Source organism: Cetorhinus maximus, chromosome 14 (genome assembly GCF_964194155.1).
Source record: "Cetorhinus maximus chromosome 14, sCetMax3.hap1.1, whole genome shotgun sequence".
Taxonomy (NCBI): domain Eukaryota; kingdom Metazoa; phylum Chordata; class Chondrichthyes; order Lamniformes; family Cetorhinidae; genus Cetorhinus; species Cetorhinus maximus.
Window position 1 is genome coordinate 47,388,040 of NC_135892.1, and position 27,412 is coordinate 47,415,451.

General features: G+C 44.9%; 1 protein-coding gene across 2 annotated transcripts in view; it reads right to left on the reverse strand.

The window, feature by feature from the left end:
- Nucleotides 1–27,412, reverse strand: part of LOC144689630 (chitin synthase chs-2-like) — a 67,674-nt gene that overhangs the window by 27,307 nt on the left and 12,955 nt on the right. For both annotated transcript variants that reach the window (XM_078556869.1, XM_078556870.1), the window contains exons 6-9: nucleotides 14,487–14,660; nucleotides 12,068–12,245; nucleotides 9,369–9,470; nucleotides 8,123–8,264 (exon numbers count right to left, since the gene is read on the reverse strand). In XM_078556869.1, the coding sequence (XP_078412995.1) occupies nucleotides 8,123–8,264; nucleotides 9,369–9,470; nucleotides 12,068–12,245; nucleotides 14,487–14,660 (596 nt within the window). The remainder of the gene's footprint in view (nucleotides 1–8,122; nucleotides 8,265–9,368; nucleotides 9,471–12,067; nucleotides 12,246–14,486; nucleotides 14,661–27,412) is intronic.

A 27,412-nucleotide genomic window follows, 5' to 3' on the forward strand; every position in this document is an offset into this window, starting at 1 on the left:
GCAAGGGTGAGTACTGAGTTGGCATGAATCAGTGTGTTGAAGTGTTACAGTCTGTCTGTCCCCCTGCCATGGACCTCAGGGGTGTTAGAGTCTGAGTGCCAACTGCCACTGACACCAGAGCTGGCCAAGGGGTGAGCACTGGCTGCTTGGCCTGAGTGCTTTGCAGGTCGAGGGTCACAACTCAGGTGCGTCCTGTAAGGTGCTTCTCACGTGGGGTAGGCCGGGCTGCAATGGCACTGCAGGTAGAGAGTGGACTAACCAATGCTCCCCTTCCCTTTCAGGAGAAGAGAAATCATAATACCATCGAGTGCTCAAGGACAGGCTGAGGCCTCCCAAACCTAATTTTGATGAGGTACAAAATGGATGCCTTGAACTAGAGTGCCGCCACCCACCTTGGTCAGCCGGTTGTGGAGAGGCAGGGGTCTCTGAGGAAGGTAAGAGTGCAGTGAACAGAGGTGAGAGTGTCAGATTGTGCAAACATTCTTGTGCAGTCTCTTCACTGATGGGAGCCTCAAAACTGGAGTCCCCATTGATCATTAAAAGATGATGGCACCATGATACAGATCTCCATCGTCTCACCAGGGAGCCTGGCATGCACAGTGACAGTGTGATGACTTAAACTAATGACATGTCGTTGTTCTCCCTTTGATTCGCCAGCTTGCACTCAAGCGCAGGACCCTGAAGAGCCACTCTTGATGCCAGAGGACCACGGGACTTTAAATGCACCTGCGTCACATCCACTCTCTGAACCAGGTGCCAGTGCAGATACCAGCACCTCAGTGGGCATTAGATCATTGGCTAGAATGTTGCTGCACCGCAGTGAGGCACATTTGCTTGATGAGCAATCGGAGGCAGAGAGTGCCCAGGGCGCCAGGAGTCAGAGGACTGCTGGAGACCAGGACAAAACCTGTCAAAGGCAGGTGAGCCTCTGGAGTCCTCCATTAGGCGGCAGCTGCTGGATGTCCAGCGGGATGTGTGGGAGGATCTGGCGGAGATTCATGAGGGTATGCACGCCATGGTCTCCATTGTGGAGGAGTCAATGCAGAGCATGAGCACTGTGTTGACCCTCATTGCCGAGCGCACTGCCTCCTTCATTGAGAGAGGCAGCTCCAGGGACAGGGCAGGGGTTTCTAGCATTGCACTCGGACCTGCAAGCCTTCACACAGGCAATGACCTCAGGTGGTGAGTGTCAGTGTGGGAGATGGATGAGGTACCCAGTGTCCCAGCTAGATGCCCACCCATCAATGGCAAGCAGGGAGGTCCAGAGCAACCTCATGTTGGCACACAATCTGTTGTACTCTCTGCGGGCTTCTCTCAGAGCACTCTGGGTGACGACAGTAGCTCCCTCCCCCCTCTGCCAGTGACCATGGCATCTGATGAGGCTGCGGTGTCTGGGGAGATGCCGGCCGTGGCACTGGCCGCTCCATCCCGATCGGGGCCAGCACAGGCTCCACTGGCCAGAAGACGGCCGCCAAGGTCACCAAGGCCAACATAACAGCAGAGTTAGCAGGCTGTCTCCAATGCTGGTGCCAGCGAGCAGGGTGGGTTGGGGGCAAAAAGATGCAGCACTCGCAAACGTAAGTTTTAAGGCACTATGAGCACAAAAGGCCATGTTTTTTTTATATTTTTACTGGTGTGACCACTAACACCATAAATAGTTATGTTCATTTGATGTGAGTGTCAGCATGATATAAATTTTGCTTTTTGTCTTTATGGCCTGAGTAGGCTTCACTTGTTTTGCATATGCAGGGTACGCCAGTATGTAATGCTGGACGTGAGTGGCCCTAAACTTTATTGCCCAGGCACTGAGTGGACTTTGTGTTCAAATGAGAGGTTCATTTCAAACATCCTGGATGGAGTCGGCAACCCTGACATGAGGTGGAAGCAGGTCTTTGGCAGCCTAGCTGAAGGAGTGTTGGATCAAGACGTCCCTGGTGTCCCTGCCTCCCTGAAGGATACAGGGGTCTGCCTCCATGTGTTCAGCATTCTCCTCACTGGGCTCCTCTTCTGACTCACCACTGGATTCATCCTCTGTGTCCTGTGGAGCTGCCTCAAGATCCTCTTCCTCCAGTGGGTCCCCACTTGCCAGAACCAGATTGTGGAGAGTGCAGCATGCAACCACTATCAGTGCCACCCACTCTGGAGGGTATTGCAGTGCTCCCCCTTTATGGTCCAGGCATCAGAAGCGCATCTTCAGAATAACTATGGTCCTCTCTATCACCGCACTTGTGGAGGCATGACTCTTCTTGGGTGGCGGAGAGAAGTCTTCAGCCACCTTTTCAAGGGATAGCCCTTGTCACCCAGCAGCCATCCACCCAGTCAGGCTGGAGCACTGAATAGCCTCGGCACCTAGGACAGTCTGAGGATACAAGTGTCATGGGAGCTGTCAGGGTACCTTGCATAGACTTGCAGAATCTGCACCTTGTGGTGACAAGCTATCCGCACGTTCATGGAGTTATAACCCTTCCTGTTGACGAAGGCACCTGGCCGACCTGCTGGTGCCCTGATGGCCACATGTGTGCAGTCGATTATACCCTGGACGCGAGGGAACCCAGCAATCGCCACAAGCCCCCTGGTTCGCTCAGCCTGGCTGGCCTTGTCCGTACGGAAATGAATAAATGTCATTACCTGCCTGAACGGAGCATCAGTCACCAGCTTGTCGCAACTGTGCTCAGCTGATTGGGACACTCCACAAAGATCCCCCACTAGCTCCTGGAATGAGCCAGAGGTATAGAAGTTTAGGGCCACTGTGACCTTCAGAGCCACTGGCATGGGGTGTCTACCCACACAGTTGGAGCTGATCTCAGAGCCAATCATATGACAAATGGAGGTCACGGTCTCCCTGGAGAGGCGGAGCCTCCTTCAGCATTGCACTTCAGATATATTGAGGCAGCTGCATAGCTGCCTGTAAATCCTGGCAGCACAATAGTGGCGGCATCTCCGGCCCCTTCCACCTTGCACTACCTGCTGGCCCTGCGCTCGTTGTTCCTGCGCCTCTCCCCTGGAAGCTGCATTGGGACACTTGGCCTCCTCTCCTTTCTGCCCCCCTCTTTGTCCTTAGAGGAGTTGCCAACAGCGGAGACCACAATCCCCCTTGCCAGGGTAACAGAAGGCTGTCTGGTATCTGGAAGGGCCTACATGGTCAAAACCCTCTTTGGAGACACCAATGAGTCCTGAGATGAAGCCTAGAAGTGCTGAGAGTGAAGCTCAGAATAGAGATGAAGCTATCAAGTTCAAATAAGCATTCAGCAGCAAACTTTCTCCTAAACTTCTCACTCCTCAGGATGGCAATGCTATTGACCTCTTTTATCCCGTCCTTGATGAGGTTTCCTTAAAGGTTGGCTGCATGCCTGCCCATGCAATAATTGCAAAATTGCATGGGCAACGTAAAATTGTGAACAATTGCTTTTTTAATGGCCTTAAGTGGCCTTTTAATTGTTGGCAGGCGTGGCTCCAACGCCCGTGTGTGCCCGCTGACCTGAAGATTGCTTGTGTGCGGGGATGACGTAAGGACGCTCGCCCGGCATCATCTCGCGCTATTTCATGTCTGTTCGGGTCAGGTATGTGTCCGCCAGCGAGGCATAAAATTCTGCCCATTGTCTTCTTTTAAAATACTCAGGATAAACAAAATTCATCTGCTTTATTTTGAACAAACTGCATGTCCAATTATCACCATCGTAATGTTAAAATAAAAAGGAAAAGGGAGAGGACTTGCATTTATAGACAACATTTCACAACTTCAGCACCTCTGACACTGCAGCATTGGAGTGTCGGTCCAGATTTTGTGCCTCAGTCTCTGGAATACGTCCCACAACCTGCTGTCTCAGAAGTGAGAGTGCTACTACTGAGCACATGCGTGAAAGAGTGTTGGACCCGACTCTTCTTCCTCCCCCCACCCACACAGGTAGAGCTCAGTACTACGATCACGTATTACGCTGGGTGGGGCTTAATTGACCCGCCCGCATAAAATGGCGATGCGCAGCCGATCACGGGCGGCGGTCAGCTCCATGACTGCCCCCGCCCACTCACGCCGAGCCTGCCCAGCGCCGGAAAAATTCAGGCCCTAGAAAAGATTGTAAGGGGGAAATGAGATCGAGGGTGTTAAAGAGATTGCATGGTGGGGGGGAGATTGTAGGTGATGAGATTGCTGGGAGAGGATATTACAGGAGGGAAGTAATCACTGGTCAGCATTAAATTGCAGCAGGCGCTTTAAATCCTGCTGCACAATGACAGCATTGTGTACCATCTATAAAATGCAATGCAACAGCCTGCCAAGGCATCTGCGATGGTCCATTCCAAATCTACGACTTCTATCACCTAGATGGCTGTGTTTGTGTGATTTAATTACTTTTGGAGTCAGGTAGACTGCAAGCTTGTAATCATCAATAGAAGCTCTATGTAGAAATGTACTTGAAATGCTAATGAGTAAACATGAATACTGTCTTAGCATATAAGATGTGAAGGGAATTTGCATCTTTTAGATAAGTGAAGGGACTGTTTGAACTTCAAAGGGGTGTTCGTCTGTTTACAACTAGCCAGATAAGCCAGGCTAAGGAGTGTGTTTATTTTTTCCCCAAAGGTTACTGACAATATTAGCAGCATGAAAATTTTTATATTATAGGAACGGTAGAATTCCAAAGATATATGGAGCAATGGAATTTACATATTAAAGAGAGAGAAAGGAGGATGAAAGGCTATGTTGGAGAGCATGTAAGATTTAACAGGAGTAGGTAAAACAGCCTTGAAGAATCCTCCAGCCATTTGTGCATATGTCTGTTATGTCCAGTAAAATTCATTTGGAATTCCATTGTCAAGTGGGCTCTGTGTTAACTTTCTGGGTTTTTAAAAAAAAATCTAAAATCTGCTTTGGACTGTTGCCTTAAAGGGGGTGTGTAACAGGGAATTAGGTTAATTAGGAATTTTAGGAGTTGTTTTAGTATTAAATAATAGCACTCATATGTATGTGCTTGAAATTTATTTTGTTAATAAATGTTTTAATTTAATTTTTTTAAATCTCTAAAGCTCCTAGTGAACTCATTACTTCTGAATTCAGTGCACACATCTTGTTGTAATAAATACAAACTGCAAAACGTTGTGACAGCGTGACCAAGTTTCCCTTGTGGATTCGGTCTGCCTGGCACATATTATCTGCCACATCATAACATCATCTATCCTATCAATTCCCCTTAATGTCTTGATAAATTCAATAAAATCAGTCCTTAATTTTCTGAATTCCAGATTATACAACCCAAATCTGTTGCTTGCCTCATAACTTAACCCTTGGAGTCCAGGCATTATTCTAGTAAATCTATGCTGCACTCCCTCCAAGCCAATATATCTTCCCCAAGGTAAGGGGCTGGATGTCAGGGTGGCCAAATAAATTTCCTAGCCAATTCCTGCTGGCCGCCATCTTGACTGGCACAGATAATGTGGTGGGTTGTGACCCGGCACGCACTCAAAGTAACATTGGGTTCATCTTTTTAAATGCCTGCCTCAATTTGAGTTTCCCTGAGTTTGAGAGCTTCAGCGAGGTGGGTGGGTTCTTGAAGCCTGAGTGAAACAAGTCAGATCAGTCAATTTGTGAACCTTGTTGTGGAGCCTATTGTGCAGTCAAGAACCTTTCGACAGGTATGTTTAAAAGGTGTTGTCAACTTCAAATGTCCTAATTAGATTCCATATGACAAGTTAGGTATGCTTTAATTCAGTAACTGACCATAGGGTTCTGTCCTTAAAAAGTAAGTGGCTATTAAATTGATCAGTATTATCTAAGTGTTCGTATGCATTTGATAAATTTCTCCAGTAGATAAAGGGTTCTTATGCATTTAACCGTATTGAGAATCAGATATTAATGTGTCAACTAGATCAGGTGCTTTGATTTTTACATTGATTTAAAGTCTAGATATCTGTTAAGCCTTTGAGAAAACTGAACAGATGCCTGACTTCTTTGATTGAAAGCGCACGGTTAGACATCTGTTCAGTCAATTTCAAAGGCTCTATTGTATTTAGCTCTGGAAGATTTATTTATAAAACTGTGCAATGAAATCTCATTATAAATGCCTGGCTAAGTTCCAAATCCTACTCATAGATTTAGCTCAGCAGGGGCTAATTACAAAGCTTTTAGGGGGACTATGAACTTTGTTTCATTGACAGTTTTAATGCTTCTTTAATGTTTCTTTGAAGCTGTTTTCCATAGCTATTTGTTTGTTTTGACAGACATATGAGTATTTAAGAGAAAGTTTATTTTACAAGTGGAGTTTGAATGAACAACTGTTCACTTTGATGGTTTCATGAGCATTCTATGGTGTTATTATAGGGCTCATGAGTTCTGTCCATATTGAGTGAGTGGGTACAGTGAATGATGAGCAGGCATGGAGGAGGAATGAGAGTATGGAGAGCTATGAGGAGGAATGGAGGGGGCATGGGATTGGATAAGGGGGGTGATGGGTAAGGTGCCTAATAATCATGAATTGAAGTAGGCCGATGTCCCAGAAAATGGATGTGAGTCTTCTAACCTGCCAGCCTTGGCACCTGCCCTCCTCCACTCCCACCTTGGTCCTGCTTCGGGAAGCAGCATCCTTGACCCCAGCCCGACCATGAATCCCCAGGGGAAAATAATGTGTGCATGTGTGTTTATACAAGAGGCAGGAACACGATGTCAGGGAAATGGCCTGACTTGAGATTCACACTCTGATCCATGGTTACGGAACTGAATACGGTACTCCAGGTATGGTCTAACCAGGGTTTTGTGTGAGTGGAATATAACTTAAACCCCCTTGAATTCTAATCCTCCAGATGAAAATGTCAGTATTCCATTTGCATTTTTTGAATATTTTCTGTACCTGTTCGTGGCATTTTAATGATCTATGTACTGGACCCCCAAGTCTCTTTGGGCCTCCACTGTTTCTAACTTTTCAACAGTTAGATAGCAACTTGTTCATTCTTTTTAAGGTTCAAAGTGGATGGTTTTTTGTTGCAGTTTTCCCCATTCACTTACTCCAATAATGACCCAGATCTTCCGGTCTTGGATTGTCAGTGACCAGACATGCCTCCAAAGATGCACTTCGGGACACTGCAGAGGTCCCAATGCAATGACTCTGTGAGAACTGCCCGGGAAACTTGAATTTCCAATAGGAAATTTCCCTACTCTCTGGGACCCTCTGAATTAGAGACGGAGACTTTAGACAATTCTGACTTACTTACCTGGATAGTTACCCAGGAAATATTAGACAGAAAAGTCCAAGTCTAAGTACACAACTGACCCCCCCCACACGGCTCTCCTCTCCACCCACCCCCCGACTACCTCCCTGACCCCCTCTCTGACCTGACCTGACTTGTCTCCACCACCTGACTCGCCCCCAGCCCGACCAGACTAGCCCCCACCATCTGACGCCCCAACCCCCTGACTCCCGCCCAACCTGACAACCCCTCCCGACCTGACTGACTACACCCACAACTCAACTACCTGCTCACCCACCCACCATCCTACCCAGCTCCCACCCTACCCACCTGCCACACACCCAGCTGACAGCCTACTCAGTTCCACACTTACACATTCACCCATTCGTTCATGCACTCATTCACTAACACACTGAGAAGCTGCTTAAGTGTCCCAAAGCTCTTCCGTGTGCTAGTGAACACTTAACTGAATACTGCAGCTAGTGCTGTAAAAAGGAGGCATGGCTTATCTTCCCAGCAATGATCCAGGGTTTCCCCCAGTGGTTTAAATACCCAGGGTTTAAATATTGTGATATTAAACAAATTCTAGTCTTTTTGCCAATGGAATTTTTTTTTGTAACTAAATGCAAAACTGGAATTTTTAAATGTAATAACTTGTGATGGAACTTAGAATTTCAGAAGCTCTTAGTCAATGGGTTTGCTCATTTACTGTTCTTTGTTGTATAGATGGAAAGGTGAGTGATTGCTTTAGTTCACAACACACAGTTTAAATATTTTACTTAAAATGCAAATAACTGTGGAAACACCATTTTTTTTATTCTTACAAACACATTGAATGTGGCAATCTATGGTCATGACTTATATTTTTTCTTCTGTGTTATGTACTCTGCAAGTAAGTAAAGATATGTGAATAAGGTTACGTAGAGAGCTAAATATAACTTCATACCAGTTCCAGTTGGATGTATTCTACCACATGCAGCCCCGACATGGGGATATCTTCTCAGCCTGTCAACTAACAAGATCAAAGCTGATGGTTGGAAGTCAGTGTCCCCATCCAAAGCCAGAATGTATGTGTTCTCCTTCTCAATCTTTTCAACAAAATGAATATAAAAAAAACATGAGATTTATTATGCTTTTGAATAGAAAGGTCTGAAAATTACTGTATGATAGAAGCATGCAAATAGCCTGTTTGCATAACATTTCTATTTACCAGAGACATAAAAATCCAAATACTGACACGTTGAGTTTGGCAAGCAGGGGACAGAGGATGCAAGGTTTTGGACAGGATAGACAGAATTCCTGTTCTCTTTGAGAGGATCACCTCCCGGAAGTCAGCTTGAATGCAAGGCGTGACTTCCAATTGGGTGGAGAGCTCGCCAGTGTAGGTATGAAACATGCAGCTGCTACTGAGAGGCCAGGATTTTATGGCCCCAGCGGATGTGGCGAGCCATTTAAATCTCCATTCAGTTCGATGGGACCGTAATATCCAGCCAGGCGGGAGGGGCCGTAAAATCCTGGCCAGAGAGTTTAAGAGGGAGGTGGGGGATGCTCAGTCTGATCCCAACCCCAACAAGGGATGAAATCCAAGGTAGGGTTCAATCTTTGGGACAAGGAGAGTCTCATTCCTGATCCCAGGAAGGGGTCTGGTCCCAGTTGAATTTGATCCCCAACACTGCATGGGGGAATTTGTCTGGCGGGGCTAGGTGCAGATGGTAGGGGCAGCTGACCCAAGGGAAGTAAGCAAGCTTGAGAGCTTGGAGAAGTATACCTGCTTCACATGCAGGTATACTTGCACATTCTCTCCAAAGATGTCATCACCTAACCTTGAGCTATCAGGTTTCCTGAGGCCTGTGAAACCTGTCCGGCCAGGGTTTAACAACTGCCAGCCTCATTAAAATATCTAAATTATCAACCCATATCCTGGGAGCAAGCAGGCAGCCTGTTCCTTGTCTCATCTCTGTTCAACCCGAAATGGGAAGGGAATAGGAGTCAAGCTTGAGATTTTTTACATTTTATCATCTCACTTGACTCAGGCCCATCGGTTGTTTGGAGTTTACAATTCACCCCTTCCTGTTTAACACAATCAGATCAAGGCATCAGCTAAAATGCTAACTCGAGAGAGAAACACACCCTATACATTGCTATTGCACATCATCATTTGAGGCACTAGAATGTGAATCTCATTTTTTTACCTTTAAGGCATTTGCAGTGGACATTTCATCTTCAAATTTTCCTGATAGGGTAATGTACTTTCTATTTAACTTCCATCCCAACAGATAATACATGTACATGATCTGAAAAGAAGCATACAAGATACAATAAAAAAATGCTAGCATGCACAGGGGCATGCTTTGTTGCTTTGGAGGTGATTATTTTCCAGTTCTCGACCAAGTTACTAACAATGTTCAGGAGTTAAATATATCTGATTAGGCTTCAAATTAATATCTCCGTACCTTATGTGCCTCAGACCTTGAGAAGATTTCAAAAGAACTTTACTACTAACATCAACATTTTCAGTCAAAGGCAACTTTGATCTCACGTGCCTTTAGGGAACCATTTGAAGGCTACTAAATCTATTTCTGCAACTCACCACTTGACAATTTTGGATCAAGCACAGACCATCTCATCTGACTGCAGCTGCTCTAAACACCTCAAACCTTCCAAATCACCAAACAGCATGTCCAATAAACCTCCTGGAAATCAGATCTGATACTAAGGCACAGTTAATTGAGCGCTGTCCCACAAAATGAGCAGAAGGTTAAAGGGATAATTGATGAACAAACAGAGGAAAGATGGAAAACTTTTCTCTGCAGCAAGTTGTTGTGACCTGGTGAATAGAAGCAGATTCGAAACAGTAAGACCTTGTTTTAAGTTGCCCCAATTTAAGTTGATTCATTAGAATGTCGTGTTTGTTTTAGGTCCTGTTTCCTTGATATAAGTCCTGATTTCCAGTATAAAGGTTCTTCTCACGTCATCACACAATCAGCTGCTGTCATGCAACATCGGGACCTGTCGGGTCAGCGTCATTATGAGTAGTGTGGAATTCAAGGCAACATTGATCCCTTTTTGAAAAAAAGGCATCCAAAGGCAGAGTTTATTAAATTCTGGAGTTTTGCTGTGGGAGAGTCTTTTAAATCAGCAGTGAAATTTGATGTTTTAAAACATCTTGTGGCTGGGGAATAAGCAATCGATATTGCTAGAGTTCTTGGGCTATCCCTTACAGTGCAACAGCCAGGTTATCCCACTTGCCAACATGCCCAGCATCGAGGTTCTAAAGCAGTCAAAGCCACCTCCACTGAAACGCTTCACAGATGTCCTCAAAGCATCCATGAAGAAGTCAAACACCTGCCCAACCCATCAAGCCAGAGTGGAAGCACATCTTCCCCAAACCCAAGGGATTGCCTATAAGAGAGAGAGACTGGGAAGTGTTATCTAATTTGATTTTTTTACAGGATTTATTTCATATTTAGTGATTTATTTTATTTTGCAAGTTATTCCAGCTTAGAATGCACAGTGCTGCACATGTGTGGTACAGTATTTCAACTTGTACATTGTTTTTTTCAGATGAGAAATGTCTGACGGAAGCTAGCCTCAATTTAAACATTGATTCCTATGGGAAACCATAATTCACGTAAACTTGATTCATTTAGAGTAGTGATTTTCAGGAATGCAGCCATAAGTTATGGTATGGATTTACTGTAGTAACTTTCAAGGTGGAATTGTATACGTGCAAAGGAAAATTTGTATGGCTATGGGGAAGGAGCAGGCAAGTACCAGTAGATCTAATGGATAGCTCTTTCAGACAGTCAGCACAAACGCAATGGGCTCCTTCTGTGCTGTGGGCCTCTATTACTTTATATAATGGCATCAATTGTTATAACTCTGTAGCCTGCTAGAAGATATTTTTCATGATTCATCACAGAATTGAAAGCAGCAGCATCCACAGACAAATGGACACTAAGAATGTACAACACAAATAAAGATAACATGCCAAATAAAGTCTAATGCTTTTCAAGTTGGCAAAATGTGAGTCTTATCATTTGAACCTTAAATGTTCTAGTTACTTGAGGTTATGATTTTGATTTAAACAATATCTAAAACTATTCTGATCTTACACATTTTTATTGTTTACTTCTCATTGAGCCATGATACCTGCTAAATGCATTAGCTGAACAGCTATGTACTTAAACCGAACTGCTCGGAAAACACTGTCAGCAGTATTATATAGCAGAAGTCTTATTACCAGAGGGTATTTCCTTAGAAGTAGCAACACACTCCTGAATGAAAAGCTTAGTATGCTTTTTCTTTGCTTACAAAGTGACAGTCACACCCTGAAATTCAGAACTCCCATAAAATTCGCTACAACACTGTCATGGTATTGTATTATTGTACTAAGATTGTATTAAAGAGGAAGTGGTTTGTCAATATAATTATAAACAATGAGAATTACAGATTCTGACCATTGTGTTATTGGGTCAGGTTACAGTGAAAAATATATTTTAGATTTTGTGTTATGTTTATTTTAGTGTTAGATATATTTCAGTGAAAAACTTTCTTTGACATATATCCCTGTTACATTAAAAATGGGTATCATGAAATATGTAAAGTATCAATTACATCAGGCTTTATTTTCTGCAAAGAAGAATACCTCATCCTTTCCTAAAGTAAAATAATAGGTTCAATAATGTGAATAGGAGAGCAGTACAACACATGAGGGGAACCTGGTACACAGTCTCAGAGCAGCAGGTGAAATTCTGCCTTAAAGCTCCAGACTATCATATATTTAACATCTTGCTGTGAGTTTTCAGGTTTAGTAGGGATGATTTCTGGTTCACATTTCTAAATGTATGACTTGCTTTAATTTTATACTATATTCATTATTTAAACGTACTTGAGACCATCTCTTCTTGTGCCGAATTTTCTGCTTGTCTTTCAAATGAACATACAGTGTGTTTCCATATGGAAGGGTGTAGGTGATTCTTCCACCATAAGGCGTCTCCATTATGGTTTGCTTTACCATTTCCTCATTTTCTTCATCCTTCAAAGTCTGCTTTTCACGTGAAAATATCCTGCATAATAAGGGGTTTAATTTCAAAAAATTAATTACAAGTTCTTGAAATTGGAACCCGTGCTATTTTATTCCTCAGGAGTGTGACAGATACATGTTACATACAGCCGTGGTGCTGAAGCAGTCTTACTGTTACAATTGTACGTTCGCATAGTTCCTTAAAACTAACACCCTCTGAAATGTTCCCCCTCCCACTGTTGATATTACCTGCTTAAACAAAAACAGACTTCAAAATTAAATTGGCACAGTTGTGAGGAACAAACGAAAGGATAAATTACATTACATTAATCCCATTCTTTTAGTTTTTAAAAGGTGTAATAATGATTATACTTTAAGTGGATACTTATGTAAGGTTAGGCAAGGCTCACTGTTCTTATTTCTATCATGTCATATTTGTTTGTTCTAATATTTAGCTAAGATATTGCTACAGTTAACAGCCATTATTAAAATACTGTCAGGAAGTAATGGATAATAAAGTTAGTCAAATATTTTTATGTGTTCTATTACCTGAACAATTACTAATTTAAATGCATTTGGATTAAATGTATCCATTTTGTAATTCTGGGCTATATTAACCTATAATTGCAATAAATATTGTCCATGTTTTATGAATCTGTACATTTATAGAATAAACATTTTGCTTTGGTTCAGACATTTCACACCTTGAATCAATTTTTTAATTCTTTCATGGGATGTGGGCATCACTGGCAAGGCCTATTCCTAATTCCCCTTGACTGGCTTGGTAGGCCATTTGAGAGTCAACCACATTGCTGTGGTTCTGGAACCTCATGTAGATTGGACTAAGAAAGGATAGTAGATTGCCTTTCCCTATAGGACATTAGAAAATCAGTTGGGCCTTTATAACAATCAGTGATAACGGTCATGGTCACAATTGCAGAGACCAGCTTTATATCCCAGATTTATTAATTGAATTTAAATTTCATCAGCTGTTATTGGGGAATAAGAACCCATATCCCCAAGGCATCAGCTTAGGCTTCTGGATTGCTAACCCAGTGACATTACCACTACTCCACCACACCCTGGTGAATTATGGTATCTAGTATATACAGGTACCAGACCCTGTATCCGGGAAGCTTGGACTGGACGTGTGCTGGATTTGGGGAGTTTATGGATTTTGGATCCTAGGCCTAGCATGTACAAAAGTATGAAAAATAAAGAATAAGTTATTTAAATTGCTACTCGTGGTGCCAGCTTTGAATGTAGCCGGTTTTCAGGTCATTCCGAATTTTGGGACGCCAAATAAGGGGTCTGGTATCTATAGTTTTTTTCTCTTACTGAGTGGATTTGAGTTTGAGTTATTTTTAAATGTGTTTTCAAGCAAAGTAAATTTTAACAGATTTAAAAATGGCCCAGGCAACAAGCATTGAAGGTGTGTAATAAAGCTAAAGAAACCTGTTTGTGGAATGTCATGGCTCATTTTCTATTTGAAACAGATGCTTAAGCCCATTAGTCAGGATGGTCTCTTTCCCTTTTCTTTAACCTCATATCCTAATGAGAGAAGGGGTAAGTAACCAATGTTATTGGCAGGCTTACTGGTGAATTACTGAATGGGGAGGAACTTAGAATCACTGGCCAGGTCATAGAGGAAAAAGACAAAGGGACATGGGGACAGTTAGACTGCAAGTGGCAATTTATATAGCTGGGGCTGGAAACTAAAATTCAGGTCAACTTTTGCAGTTCAAAGTTGTTCTGAAAGAAATGGATTCTAAAGACAGGTGGTCAGCTTATGAAAGTGATAGGGCTCACAGTTAAATTTTTCCTATTTTACAAAGAAAGAATTGAAATTGATTGAAATAAGTGGAATTTGCTGTTCTGTATGTTATTCTGTATGTTCACATAAGGTTAAGCAGATAATGATTCTCAAAATCTTTCAGTCCATCTTTAGGAAGTGCAGAAGTGTACATGTGAAAGACTCAGTATAGGCTGATTACTAGGGAGTCCTATTGGTTCACCCTGGGATAACCTCTCACATAGTTAGACATTAGGCAGCATGAGGACAAACATGAGCATAAAGCACTCGATCATGTACTTAGGGTCACTAGTGTCATTGTATCCAAAAGAATGCCGAAGGCAGTCCTGAAACTTGTCACAAGTTTATACCTAGTTACCAAGCTCATTTCCTAACATAAAATGCAGCTGGTAGTCAGGGGCTTGTCGACATTATTATGAGTTTTATTTATATAAACAGGAATTCATACTGAATGTAAGATAGTTCCAGTACTTGTAAATGTCCTCCATTATGCAAACGAGGTTCTTCACATATTGATTCACAACTCTTTCCTGCACATTGTTATCTGGACTGGTGAGATGAAAAGAATCATCAAAATAAACGTGTGCTTCAAAGTCAAAATTGTCTTTGTGGGATTTTGAAGAGTTTGGTTTGTATTTGTCCAATCTGCAAAATAAGATAACATTGGCTCAATGAGCTTTGGATATACCAAAGCAGGCACAGTAATAATTGTTAATGTTAGATCTCTTATTTCATAATCTTATGACTAATACAGTTTATATCAAGCACTATCTTCATGAACATTTAGTTACGACAATAAGACTGTCCAGAAGAAAGTCAGTACAAAGTCAAGCACTCGATTTCCAATTCGAAAGTCACTGGTTTTGACTTTAGTGCGGCATTCACTGTGATTCTAACTGATTTGGTTTTCTGAGATTTGTCTCTACTTTGCCAGGTCATCATATAGATTACCATATAGAAATGAGAAGTCCTTTCTTCAGGAGATGAATGAAGAGGTTAGCAACAACTGGGCCCCTGCTTTGGAATATACCGCTTCTACTCGCTAACCATAGGATAGAATGATAACAGCAGGGGAGGCCATTCAGCCTGTAGTGTCCCTACTGTCCTCTTTAAGAGCAACTCAACCAGTCCCATTATCCTGTAGCTTTGCAAAATTTCTCACTTCATGTGCTTATCTAATTATCTTTTGAAAGCCCCAATTGTACCGGTCTCCACCTCACCTGCAGGTAGTGCATTCCAGATCTGAACCACTCACTATGTCAAAAAGTATTTTTCTCATGTTGTCGTTAGTTCTTTTGCCAATGACCTTAAATCAGTGTTCTCTGGTTATTGAACCTTCCGCTAATGGGAACAAGTTTCTCCCTATCTACTCTGCCTATGCACTTCATGATCGTGAACAGTTCTATCAAAGCTCATTTCAGCCTTCTCTTACCTGAGGAGAACAACCCCAGCTATCCATCTTATTGAAGTCCCTCATCCCTGGAACCATTCCCTAAATCTTTTCTACACCTTCTCCTAAGGCCTTCATGTCCTTCCTAAAGTGCTCATATTTTGACACAGAGGCCAAAATGTTTCACCATAACTTCCTTTTTTGTTCTTTATGCCTCCAAAGTCCAGAATTTTGTTTGCCTTTTTAACCACTTTCTTGGGTCGCTCTGTTTCTACACCCTTTTTAAAACTGTGTCCGTTATTTTACATTACCTCTCCTCATTCTTCCTACTAAAATGTATTACGTTACACTCTCTGCATTGAATTTAATTTGCTAAAGAAACATAGAAAATAGGAGATTCAGTAGGCCATTCGGCCCTTCAAGCCTGCTCTGCCATTCATTATGATCATGGCTAATCATCCAACTCGATAGCCTGCTCCTGCTTTCTCCCCATATCCTTTGATCCCTTTCGCCTCAAGAGCTATATCTAACTCCTTCTTGAAAACATACAATGTTTTGGACTCAACTACTTTCTGTGGTAGCGAATTCCACAGGCTCACCACTCTCTGGGTGAAGAAATTTCTCCTCATCTCAGTCCTAATGGTCTACCCAGTATCCTCAGACTGTGACCCTTGGTTCTGGACTCCCCCACCATTGGGAACATCCTTCCTGCATCTACCCTGTCTACTCCTGTTAGAACTTTATAGGTTTTTATGCGATCCCCCCTCATTCTTCTGAACTCCAGCGAATATAATCCCAACCGACTCAATCTCTCCTCATATGTCAGTCCCACCATCCCAGGAATCAGTTTGGTAAACTTTCGCTGCACTCCCTCTATAGCAAGAACATCCTTCCTCAGATTAGAAGACCAAAACTGCACACAATATTCCAGGTGTGATCTCACCAAAGTCCTGTATAATTGTAGCCAGACATCCCTGCTCCTGTACTCAAATCCTCTCTCTGTGAAGGCTAACAAAACATTTGCCTTCTTTACTGCCTGCTGCACCTGCATGCTTACCTTCAGCGACTGGTGTACAAGGACACCCAGGTCTCATTGCACATTCCCCTCAATTTATAGCCACTCAGATAATAATCGGCCTTCCTGTATTTGCTACCAAAGTGGATAACCTCACATATATCCACATTATACTGCATCTGCCATGCATTTGCCCACTCACTCAGCTTGTCCAAATCACACTGAAGCATCTCTGCATCCTCCTCACAGCTCACCCTCCCACCCAGCTTTGTGTCATCTGCAAATTTGGAGATATTACATTTACTTCCCTCATCTAAATCATTAATATATATTGTGAATAGCTGGGGTCCCAGCACCGATCCCTGCGGTACCCCACTAGTCACTGCCTGCCATTTGGAAAAAGACCCATTTATTCCTACTCTTTGTTTCCTGTCTGCCAACCAGTTTTCTGTCCATCTCAATACACTACACCCAATCCCATGTGCTTCAATTTTACACACTAATCTCATATGTGGGACTTTGTCAAAAGCCTTCTGAAAGTCCAAATAAACCACATCCACTGGCTCCCCCTCATCAACTCTACTAGTTACATTCTCGAAAAGTTCCAGTAGATTTGTCAAGCATGATTTCCCTTTCATAAATCCATGCTGACTCTGTCTGATTCTGCAACTGTTTTCCAAGTGCTCAGCTATTAAATCTTTTATAATGGACTCTAGAATTTTCCTCACTACTGATGTCAGGCTGACTGGTCTATAATTCCCTGTTTTCTCTCTACCTTCCCTTTTAAATAGTGGGGTTGCATTAGCTACCCTCCAATCTGTAGGAACTGTTCCAGAATCTATAGAATCTCGGAAGATGACCACCAATGCATCCACTATTTCTAGGGCCACTTCCTTAAGTACTCTGAGATGTAGATTATCAGGCTCTGGGGATTTATCGGCCTTCAATCCCATCAATTTCCCCAACACCATTTCCCTACTAACACTGATTTCTTTCAGTTCCTCCCTCTCACTAAACCCTGTGTTCCTCAACATTTCTGGTATGTTATTTGTGTCCTCCTTTGTGAAGACAGGACCAAAGTATGTATTTAGCTCGTCCACCATTTCTTTGTTCCCCATTATAAATTGCCCTGTTTCTGACTGTAAAGGACCTACATTTGTCTTCACCAATCTTTTCCTCTTCACATACCGATAGAAGCTTTTACAGTCAGTTTTTATGTTCCCTGCAAGTTTACTCTCATACTCCATTTTCCCCTTCTTAATCAATCCCTTGGTCCTCCTTTGCTGAATTCAAAAGTGCTCCCAATCCTCAGGTCTGATGTTTTTTCTGGCCAATTTGTATGCCTCTTCTTTGGATCTAATACTATCTCTAATTTCCCATGTAAGCCATGGTTTGGCCACCTTCCCTATTTTACTTTTGCGCCAGACAGGAATAAACAATTGTTGCAGTTCACCCATGCGCTCCTTGAATGTTTGCCATTGCGTATCCACTGTCATCCCTTTAAGTATCGTTTCCCAATCCATCATAGCCAACTCGAGCCTCATACCATCATAGTTTCCTTTATTAAGATTCAAGACCCTAGTCTCAGAATCAACTACATCACTCTCCATCTTGATGAAGAATTCTAGCGTATTATGGTCGCTCATCCCCAATCTAGCACAACTAGATTGCCAATTATTCCTTTTTCCTTACACAATACCCAGTCTAGGACGGCCTGTTCTCTTGTTGGTTCCTCAACGTATTGGTCCAGAAAACCATCTCATATACACTCCAGGAATTCCTCCTCTACGGTATTGTTACTAATTTGATTTGCCCGAAATATATGCAGATTAAAGTCACCCATAATTACACATGTTTGTTTATTGCATGCATCTCTAATTTTCAGTTTAATGCCATTCCCAACATCACCACTACAGTTTGGGGGTCTATATACAACACCCACTGATGTTTTTTGCCCCTTCGTGTCTTTCAGCTCTGCCCATACAGATTCCACATCGTCGGAGCTAATATCTTTCCTCACTATTGCGTTAATTTTCTATTTAACCTGCAATGCAACTCCACCGCCTTTTCCTTTTTGTCTGTCCTTCCTAAATACTGAATACCCCTGGATGTCCAGTTCCCATCCCTGATCACCCTGCAGCCATGTCTCCGTAATTCCGACTATATCATACCTGTTTACATATATTTGCGTGGTTAATTCATCCACTTTATTGCGAATGCTTGTCTTTTTAACATTACTTGTCCCATTCCCACTATTTTTCACTGAGGCCCTGTTTGATTCTTGCCCTCGATTTCTCTGCCTATCACTTTACTTATTCCCCTTTCTGTCTTTTGTGCTTGTCCTTGATTCCCCCTCCTCTGACTCCTTGCATAGGTTCCTATCCCCCTGCCATTTTAGTTTAAACCCTCCCCAACCACTCTAGCAAATATTTCCCCTGGGACATCAGTCTCGGTCCTGCCCAGATGTAACCCGTCCAGTTTGTACTGGTCCCACCTCCCCAAGAGCCGGTCCCAATGTCCCAGGAATCTGAAACCCTCCCCCTCACACCATCTCTTCAGCCACATATTCATCCGATATACCCTGCGATTTCTACTCTGACTAGTAGGTGGCACTGGTAGTAACCCTAAGATCACTACCTTTTGAGGTCCTACTATTCAACTTACTTCCTAACTCCCTATCTTCTGCTTTTAGGACCTCATCCCTTTTTTTACCTATGTCGTTTGTACCAATATGTACCATGACCACTGGCTGTTCACCCTCCCCTTTCAGAATGTCCTGTAGCTGCTCTGAGACATCCTTGACCCTAGCACCAGGGAGGCAACATACCAGCCTGGAGTCTCGTTTGTGGCTACAGAAACACCTATCTATTCCCCATACAATTGAATCCCCAATAACTATTGCATTCCCACACTTTTAACTCCTCCCCTGTGCAGCAGAGCCAACCATGGTGCATTGAATTTGGCTATGGCTGCCTTCCCCTGAGAGGCCCTTCCCCCCCAACAGTATCCAAAGTGGTATATCTGTTTTGCAGGGGAATAGCCACAGGAGATTCCTGCATTGCCTGCCTAGTCCTCTTACTCTGCCTGGTGGTCACCCATTCCCTCCCTGCCTTTGGACTCTTAGCCTGTGGTGTGACCACCTCTCTATAAATGCTATCCACAATACTCTCCACCTCGCGGGTGCTCCACAGTGCCCCCAGCCGCCCCTCCAGCTCCAAAACCTGGGCTTCCAGGAGCTGTAGCTGGAGACACTCCCCGCACACATGCTGGCCCCGGGCACTGGAAATGTTCCCGGCTTCCCACATAGAGCAGGAGGAGCACACCATGGCTTTGAGCTCTCCTGCCATGACTTAACCCTTTAAATTAAATTAAACCTTTTGAAGATACTTTATATTAAATAATATCAATATCTCTAGGGCCCTTCTTCCCTGCTCCTCGTTGTTACAGAATATAGCCCTTACAAACGATGAACCACAAAATAAGAACTTAAAAACTATAAGTGATAAAAGTAGTAAATACTTACCTGACCGTACTCACAGTACTCAAATGATCACCTCGTTCCCTCCTCACCGAACTCCTTCAGTCACCTCTGCTCTCTCAGCTCCTTTTCAACTCCCGGCTCCGCTCGTGCTCCTTTTCAAGTCCCAGCTTGTCTCGCGCTCCTTTTCAACTACTGGCTCCTCTCATGCTCCTTTTCAACTCTCGACTCTTCTTGCGCTCTTTTTCAACTCCCGGCTCCTCTCGCGCTCCTTTTCAACTCCCAGCTCCACTCGCGCTTCTCTTCAACTCTCAGCTCCTCTTGCACTTCACTTCAACTCCCGGCTCCTCTCGCGCTTCTCTTCAACTCCTGGCTCCTCTCGTGCTTCTCTTGTTTGTCCATTCCACCAGCCTGTCCATTTCATCTTCAACTCTATCACTATCCTGACAGTTCACAATACTTCTAAACTTTGGGCAGAATCGTCCGTACCCACTGGAGTCGGGCGTGTTTGGCTGCGTGCGCGGACAATATGGTGAGAAGACCAAAAATCGGCTTCACATTCACTCAGCCCGTCAATGGCGGGCCGCGTTTCCCGCCATGGGACATTGGCAACCTCATTGTAATACATCTGCATATCATTATAAGGCCAACCCACTGGGTTCATCCCCCTGGCTGGATCATCCACCACATTGGCATGATTGCATGCCAACATGTTTCACAACAGCATATATAAGGTGTGCGCTTGGCAGTCTGCACTTTGAGGGGAACTTGGAGGTGAGCGCACAGTAACACTGCGCAGCACTTGCCTGGGTCGCCTGTTGGACTTCAAGGTTGAAACGCATTGAAAGCGTTGGAGCAAGAGCCGCCCTGAGGTTGAAGGTAGTGTACAAGCATCTGCGGGATGGGGGTGGGAGGAATAAAGTGGCCTCGCAGTAGGCAAACCTTGTAAAAAGTGACTATTCCTCTGCAGCTGAGACATTTCAGATGCAGTCACATTGACATGCTTGGAGTCGGGCCTCTAGCTTATCAGCTCACGCAAGAAACACAGAGGCCATTCAAGTGCCACCAAGTGCCTCAGAGCTTGTCACCCCTCAGGCATAGACTGTAAACTAATGAGCATTTTAGTGGACTGCAAAACAGTTGGATGACCAGGCACATTGTCCAATCTCCTCACTAAAGCTGGTCATGGAGCAGTCACTGGTGGAGGTGCCCATAGCTCCTTGCAATGTCATCATCTTGGTTTGGATCCCCATGGATCAAGCTAACAGTGCAGCCTTGCAGTGTGGGTTAGGAGAATGGCTGTCCTGAACTGAGAACACAGCATACAGTCCAATGGGTGAAGCTGCCGCCAACCAGTCAGGTGGAGCAGGGCGGAGGAGGATGGGGTTTTGGGTAGCCATGCAGCAGACTTAACTCTGGCCATCCAAGTGGTAACCAGCACTCTCCGGGATGTGTTAAGGGGCCTTCAGACTTAATCATCTTTGCATACCCAAGCTAACCCAGGTGCCTCTCTCTTTCATCCTGCAGGAGGACTAGCTGTATGCCTCAAGGTGTACAAAGAGCAAAGACGACGGAGAGAAAAGTGACAGAGACACCTGGCTGTGCAGAGGGAGGAGCAGCGACCTCATGAAGAATGGGTGGCTGGAGTTCCCACACACATTGCTGAAGGGCCACAGCGAGCCATCATTGATCGGCACCCAGGTAGACCCAGCGTCTATAGACACTGCCTTTCATTCCTGCAGATGGCCGAGAACCAGTGTTGCCGAAGACTGTACATGTCTAGGGAACTGGTCGGTCACATCTGCCAGCTGCTGCAGGATTTGGTGCCATGGGGACATGGGGATCATCCACTGCCCGTGGCCATGAAAGTGACTGCAGCGCACAATTTTTACACCAGTAGTTCCTGTGAGGGTTCCACAGGTGACCTCTGTGGGGTATCACAAGCCTCCACCCACAAATACATCCATGATGTCACAGATGCCATCTTCACGAGGGCACACAACTTTGTGCATTTCGCCCGGGACCAGGAGAGCCAGGATGCAAGAGCAATTGGATTTGCCCAGATCTCGGGTTTCCTACAGGTGCAGGGTGCAATCGAATGCACTCACACGGTGCTCAGATCTCCATCGCAACATACGGTCAACTATGTCAACCGCAAGGGCTTCCATTCACTGAATGTGCAGCTGGTGTGCGACCAGCAGAAATGCACTGTTTCCAGGAGGTGTCCACGTCTCCTACATTCTCAATCTCATGTCTTCCAGGGTCCACAGAGACTGCAGGGATGGCTACTTGGGGACAAGGGCTATGGGCAGAAGACTGATGGCACCCCATGCCGTGGCCTCAGACTGCAGCAGAGCGAAGGTATAATGAGACTCATGCTGCAACTCACAACTTGGTGGAGCAGACCAATGGGATGCTGAAAATGAGGTCCTGGTGCCTGGACCAGTCTGGTGCAGCCCTGCAATATAGACCACAGAGGGTGTCATGCATCATCATCACCTGCCACGCCCTGGCGCTGCAATGGTGAGAGGAGTTGGCTGAGGAGGAGATGGAGAAGCTGGACATCTCCTCCGAAGAAGAGGACGTCAACAGGGATGAGGGTGAGGAGGTCCTTGCTTGGAGGAGGGCAGCTTGTTGCACTCTGTGATCAGGGACATGTCATGGAGATGCAGCCATGAAACTTTAAAAGCATCTCATCCTTTGTCTGCATTCAGCACCTGACCCCTGCAGGAGCACAGTGTCGCTGGTCACAGATGCTGAAGAGATAGGGGACAGACCCACCTTAAAAATGCTCAGTGCACACAGAGAGAATGATGTAACTCAGTGACTCCTGCCCACGACATTCTGGCAGCAATGACAAGTTCCGTCAAGGTGCAGGTATCAGTAATGTGGCCAGGGAGTGTGAGGACGCACCATCACTTTGGTCTGAAGGCTGCACAAAGCACAGGGAAGAGGCCCTGGACTGAAGCATCTGCCTTTATCTTGTGCAGAAAGGTTTCACATCTGAGTGACACAAACACTGTTCATCAGAACAAGGAGCCATTGGCAGGGAGACATTCTTGGTAGTTTATTTGTAATAGTGAACATTATGTACAAGTGATTAACGCCCATGCTCAGGCTGTGTAGCTGCATCTTTTTAACTTTCCTAACCCTGCCGCTACTTCTCGGTGTTTGCCGAACATCCACAGCGGATCTGCAGGCAGCCTGCTGTCTGCTACGCCATGTCTGGGATGATCTTGGCGGGTGTCCTCTGGAGGGCTGAGACCTGGAGGGCCCCGGCCTGCTTTCAGGGTCCTGCTGTGTTGCAGTGGCACTCTCTTCGGCCTGTGGAGCTGCGGAGGTCACAGAAAGAGGGGATTCGGATGGGTCGGACACTCCCAGAGTCACCTGGGTGGATAGCCCCAGGGGGTGCACCTGCTGATCCTCCTCCCCATGGGAAGGGGTAGCTGGAGTGAGATCAGGCTGCACCACATCCTTCTCACATACGCACTTTTGAAGGCCAACTGTGGCATCAGCGATGGAGTTCAGCCCACGGAGCAGCGCAGGAGCGAGATCCTGAACCAAGGTCTCCATGGCGGCCACCATCCTACCAGTGTTGCCCTCAGTGCATTGCAATGCTGGCGCTATCACCTCAACCTGAAGGCGGACAGACTCCTCCATTGTGCTTTGCAATCTGAGGAGTGCAGCGGACATCCTTTCCTGATGTTCCCAAGCTTGCCTTTGCAGCTCCAGCAACTGTGACATAACTGAGTCCAGAGGCTCGTCATCTGACTCAGACTCAGGAAATGTCTGGCCTCCAGCAGTCATCCGAGTGCTGGACACCTGGGAAGTCCCTGCTGCCGCCTGCTGCGGATCAGACAGTGTGATGTGCCCACCAGATTGTGATCCTGAGGCTACTCTAAAGCTAGGTCCCACCAAGGTGTGTGGCTCTGTGCTGGTGCAGGATGTGGGTGAGCGCTGTGATGGGTCTTCAGGGAGGGTTTCAGTGGTTTCATCTTCTGAGCTTCCCTCGGGGCTTGATTGGAGACCCTGGGTCATGGTCTCTGTCGGCTGTTTCCCAGGTGTGCCTGCAAAATCAAGGAGAGGTCATTAGTGCATGGCAAGGGGCTGCGGAACAGGACACATCACTCACAACATGGTTGTCTGATGGATTTTGCACTCCTGTATCCTCACTTGGTGGAGCACCGCTGACCTCACCATCAGCACAGGAACAGTCCAGATCATCACTATCCAGCTGGGTTTGTCTGTTTTCAAAGACCGTGAGGTCCTCGATTTCAGGCATTCCTCCACCAGTCTGCAACCTCTCCCTCTTGTTGTGTGCCAGCTTGTCCTGAATGATTAGAGATGGAGGGAGTGTAAGCAGGATGCCTGCCAGGCCAGATGATAAGTATGCCTGGCATGTGTGGGTGGTGAGTGGTCCCATGGATGGGATGAGGACAATGAAGGTGTGTGTGAGAGAGTGAATGGTGATGTCCCTTGAACTGACAGTGAGTGAGGGCCCTGTGGATGTGTGATGGGCTTATGAGTGTGAGAGCTGAGAGTCATGAGAAGAGTGACTTACCCTGATGGAACAGAGATCATTCATCCTCTTGCAGCACTGGGTGGCTGTCCCCTTTTGCAGGGCGTTGATACTGACCACCGCTGCCCCCTCCTCCCAAGCCGGATAAGCGATATTGCTGCCCATCCTGTAGCCCAGAGTGGGGTACAGGACATCACCGGGGATTTCCACTACATCCAAAAGGCGCTCGAGCCCCCATTGAACCTGGGGGCTGCAGTCCTCTTGCCTTTTGGAACCATGTCATCCATGCAGCAGTCCAGGACTGGAAGCACCAAGTGGTATGCGTGTGGCTGCACTTTAAATATGGCACCTGGCATGAAGAAGCCACGAGGTGGTGGTGTGGAGAGCGAATGAGAGCCCACCCACCATCGAGATGGCGTATTTCCCAGGAACTTATAATTAATGTGGTGGGTTTGGGACGATACAGCGTAAAATGTCATTTTACCAACCCCCCACCTCCTGCCCCCACGACCACACCTAATGAAAATCTGGGATGATTCTGCCCTTTGCATTATCTGAAAACATTGAAATTGTGCCCTGTACACCCACGTCCAGGTCATTAGTAGAAATCAGGAAAGTTCTGATCTCTGGGGAACCCACTTTATCCCTTTCTCCAGTCTGAAAAACAACCATTCACCACTACTGTCTGGCCAGAATCTGCGGATCTGAGTGCAGGAGCGGGTCCCGCTCGCCGACGCGTAAAATGACGTCACCGCGCGTCATTCCAATTTTCAGTTCAGCGTGCGCGCACCAGTGTTGGCTGTGTTCCTGCCAAACTGTCAAAGGCCTGTTAAGGCCAAAAACACTTAATGGAGCTGCCCGTCCAACCTTAAGGCCCAGGCAGCCTTCGCATTTATCATGAAACCTCACCCATGGGCGGGATAAGGTTTCATGAAGTGTTTACCAATGGAGTAAAAATTTTTATTAAAGTTCATTGACATGTCCCAGCTCATGTAACACTGTCACATGAGGGGACATGTCTTAAAAATGTTTTTTCTGTTTATTAAAAGTTTTGACCAAACTAATCTCCCTGAGGCAGCTCTGTGCCTTGGAGATTTCTGCGCTCTTATGCGCACATGCGCCTACTCTCCCCGCCTGCACAGGGAGCGCTCAGCACTTCCAGGTGTGCGTGATGCCTTGATTGGCCCACCCATGTAAAATGGCGGCACGCAGGCAGCGATTGGCTGCACACCCGCCTGCGCCTGCACCTGCTCCTGCTCACCCCCCTGACGGGAAGAAAATTCTCCCCTCTGTTTCCTGTCAGTCAGTGAACTTTGTAGCCATGTTTCCTGTGTTTTCCATGGGCTTCAACTGAACTGGCACTTTATCAAAGTAGCACTTTATTATTATTAAATCTCTTTTGGAAGTCCATAAACACAACATCAACCGAATTGTCCTCACCAACCATCTCTATTATATCTGAGAAATGGATTTTATTTTTAAAATATTTTTGTGGAATATTGTGTTATTCTGTAAAGAAGGCTGCATGCGTGCATGTAAATTATTTAATTAAGCTAGGCAAAGGTCACTAGGAGATAGGTTGTCTGGGGTTTTTAAAACATGAAAAGGAATAGAGGTGTTAGGTCTGAGGTACAAGTGAATAGATTAGATCTAACATTTGCATTTTTAGATAAGTTGAGAGTTTGTTTGAATATCAAAGCGAAGTCAGAGATATCAAGAAACATGTTTGCATCTTGCAGGAGTTCCATAGATAAATAGAAAAGGTATATTACATTTTATTGACCTGAAAGCAGAGGAAAAAAATAGAAACATGAAAGATTTTATATTTGGAAGGATTTGAGTTTCAAATAGGTGTGAGGACAATGGAATCTGACATGAAAGAGGGAAAAGGGTATTTTAGAGTTACAATGGAAAGCTTAAGGTAGCTGTGAGGTGTAGCACTGGAGCTGGGTTGGGAGCTGTTAGCTATAGATCTAGGCTGGGGGAAGAGGCAGTTTGCCTCAGCCATCCAGTCAAGCCAGAGAAGTCTTGGGATGTAACAAACAGTCTGGCTCTGAAGTCTTAGATTTCCACAGCAGAGTGGGAGGCCATTAAGAGATCATGTGGTATTCCTTCATTATAGCTACAGCAGTTTGCCTTGGGTAATATTATTGGATTTTTATAGTTAAGCTATAAGGGAGTATGAAAAACAAAATACTGCGGATGCTGGAAATCTGAAACAAACACAGAAAATGCTGGAAAAACTCAGGAGGCCTGACAGCATCTGTGGAGAGAGAATCAGAGTTGACATTTTGAGTCCATATGACCCTTCTTCAGAGCTACAGAGAAGTAAAAATGCATTGAAATTTATACTGTTTTAGGGAGGTGGAGCAGGTGAAGCTGGATAGAAGGCCAGCGATAGGTGCAGGCAAAGTAGAGATTGACATTGATGTCGTGAACAAAAGGACAAAGGGAGTGTTAATGGTAGTGGTAAGGGCTAAAAAAGGTGCTGATAGTGGCATTAAGGTAAGAAAGCAGAATGTGATAATAGCAGAACAAGGGTAAGTACTCTGAAAAGAACAACATGAACAAGTAACAGATGGCCCTTGTGGTGGTGGGGTGGAGGGAGGGGTGGTGATGGGGGAAAAAATGATTTCCTTTGCCCCCACCTATTGCTGACCTTCTATCCAGCTTCACCTGCTCCACCCACCTTAAACAGTATAAATTTCATCACATTTATACTTCTCTGTAGCTCTGAAGAAGGGTCGTATTTCTTTCTCCACAGATGCTGTCAGACGTGCTGAGTTTTTCTCATTTTCAGAATACAAAGAAAAAATTAAGGCCCATTAGCCGAGTTTCCCTCTAGGATTTGGTTTGTGCAGCAATTAACATAAGCTGTGGTCATAAAACCTCATCAAAAAACTCAACAAGTTACATAGACATGTTTTGCATTTAACAAATCCCTGCTGACTTTTCATAATTAATCTGCACTTGTCCAAGTGACTGCTAATTTTGT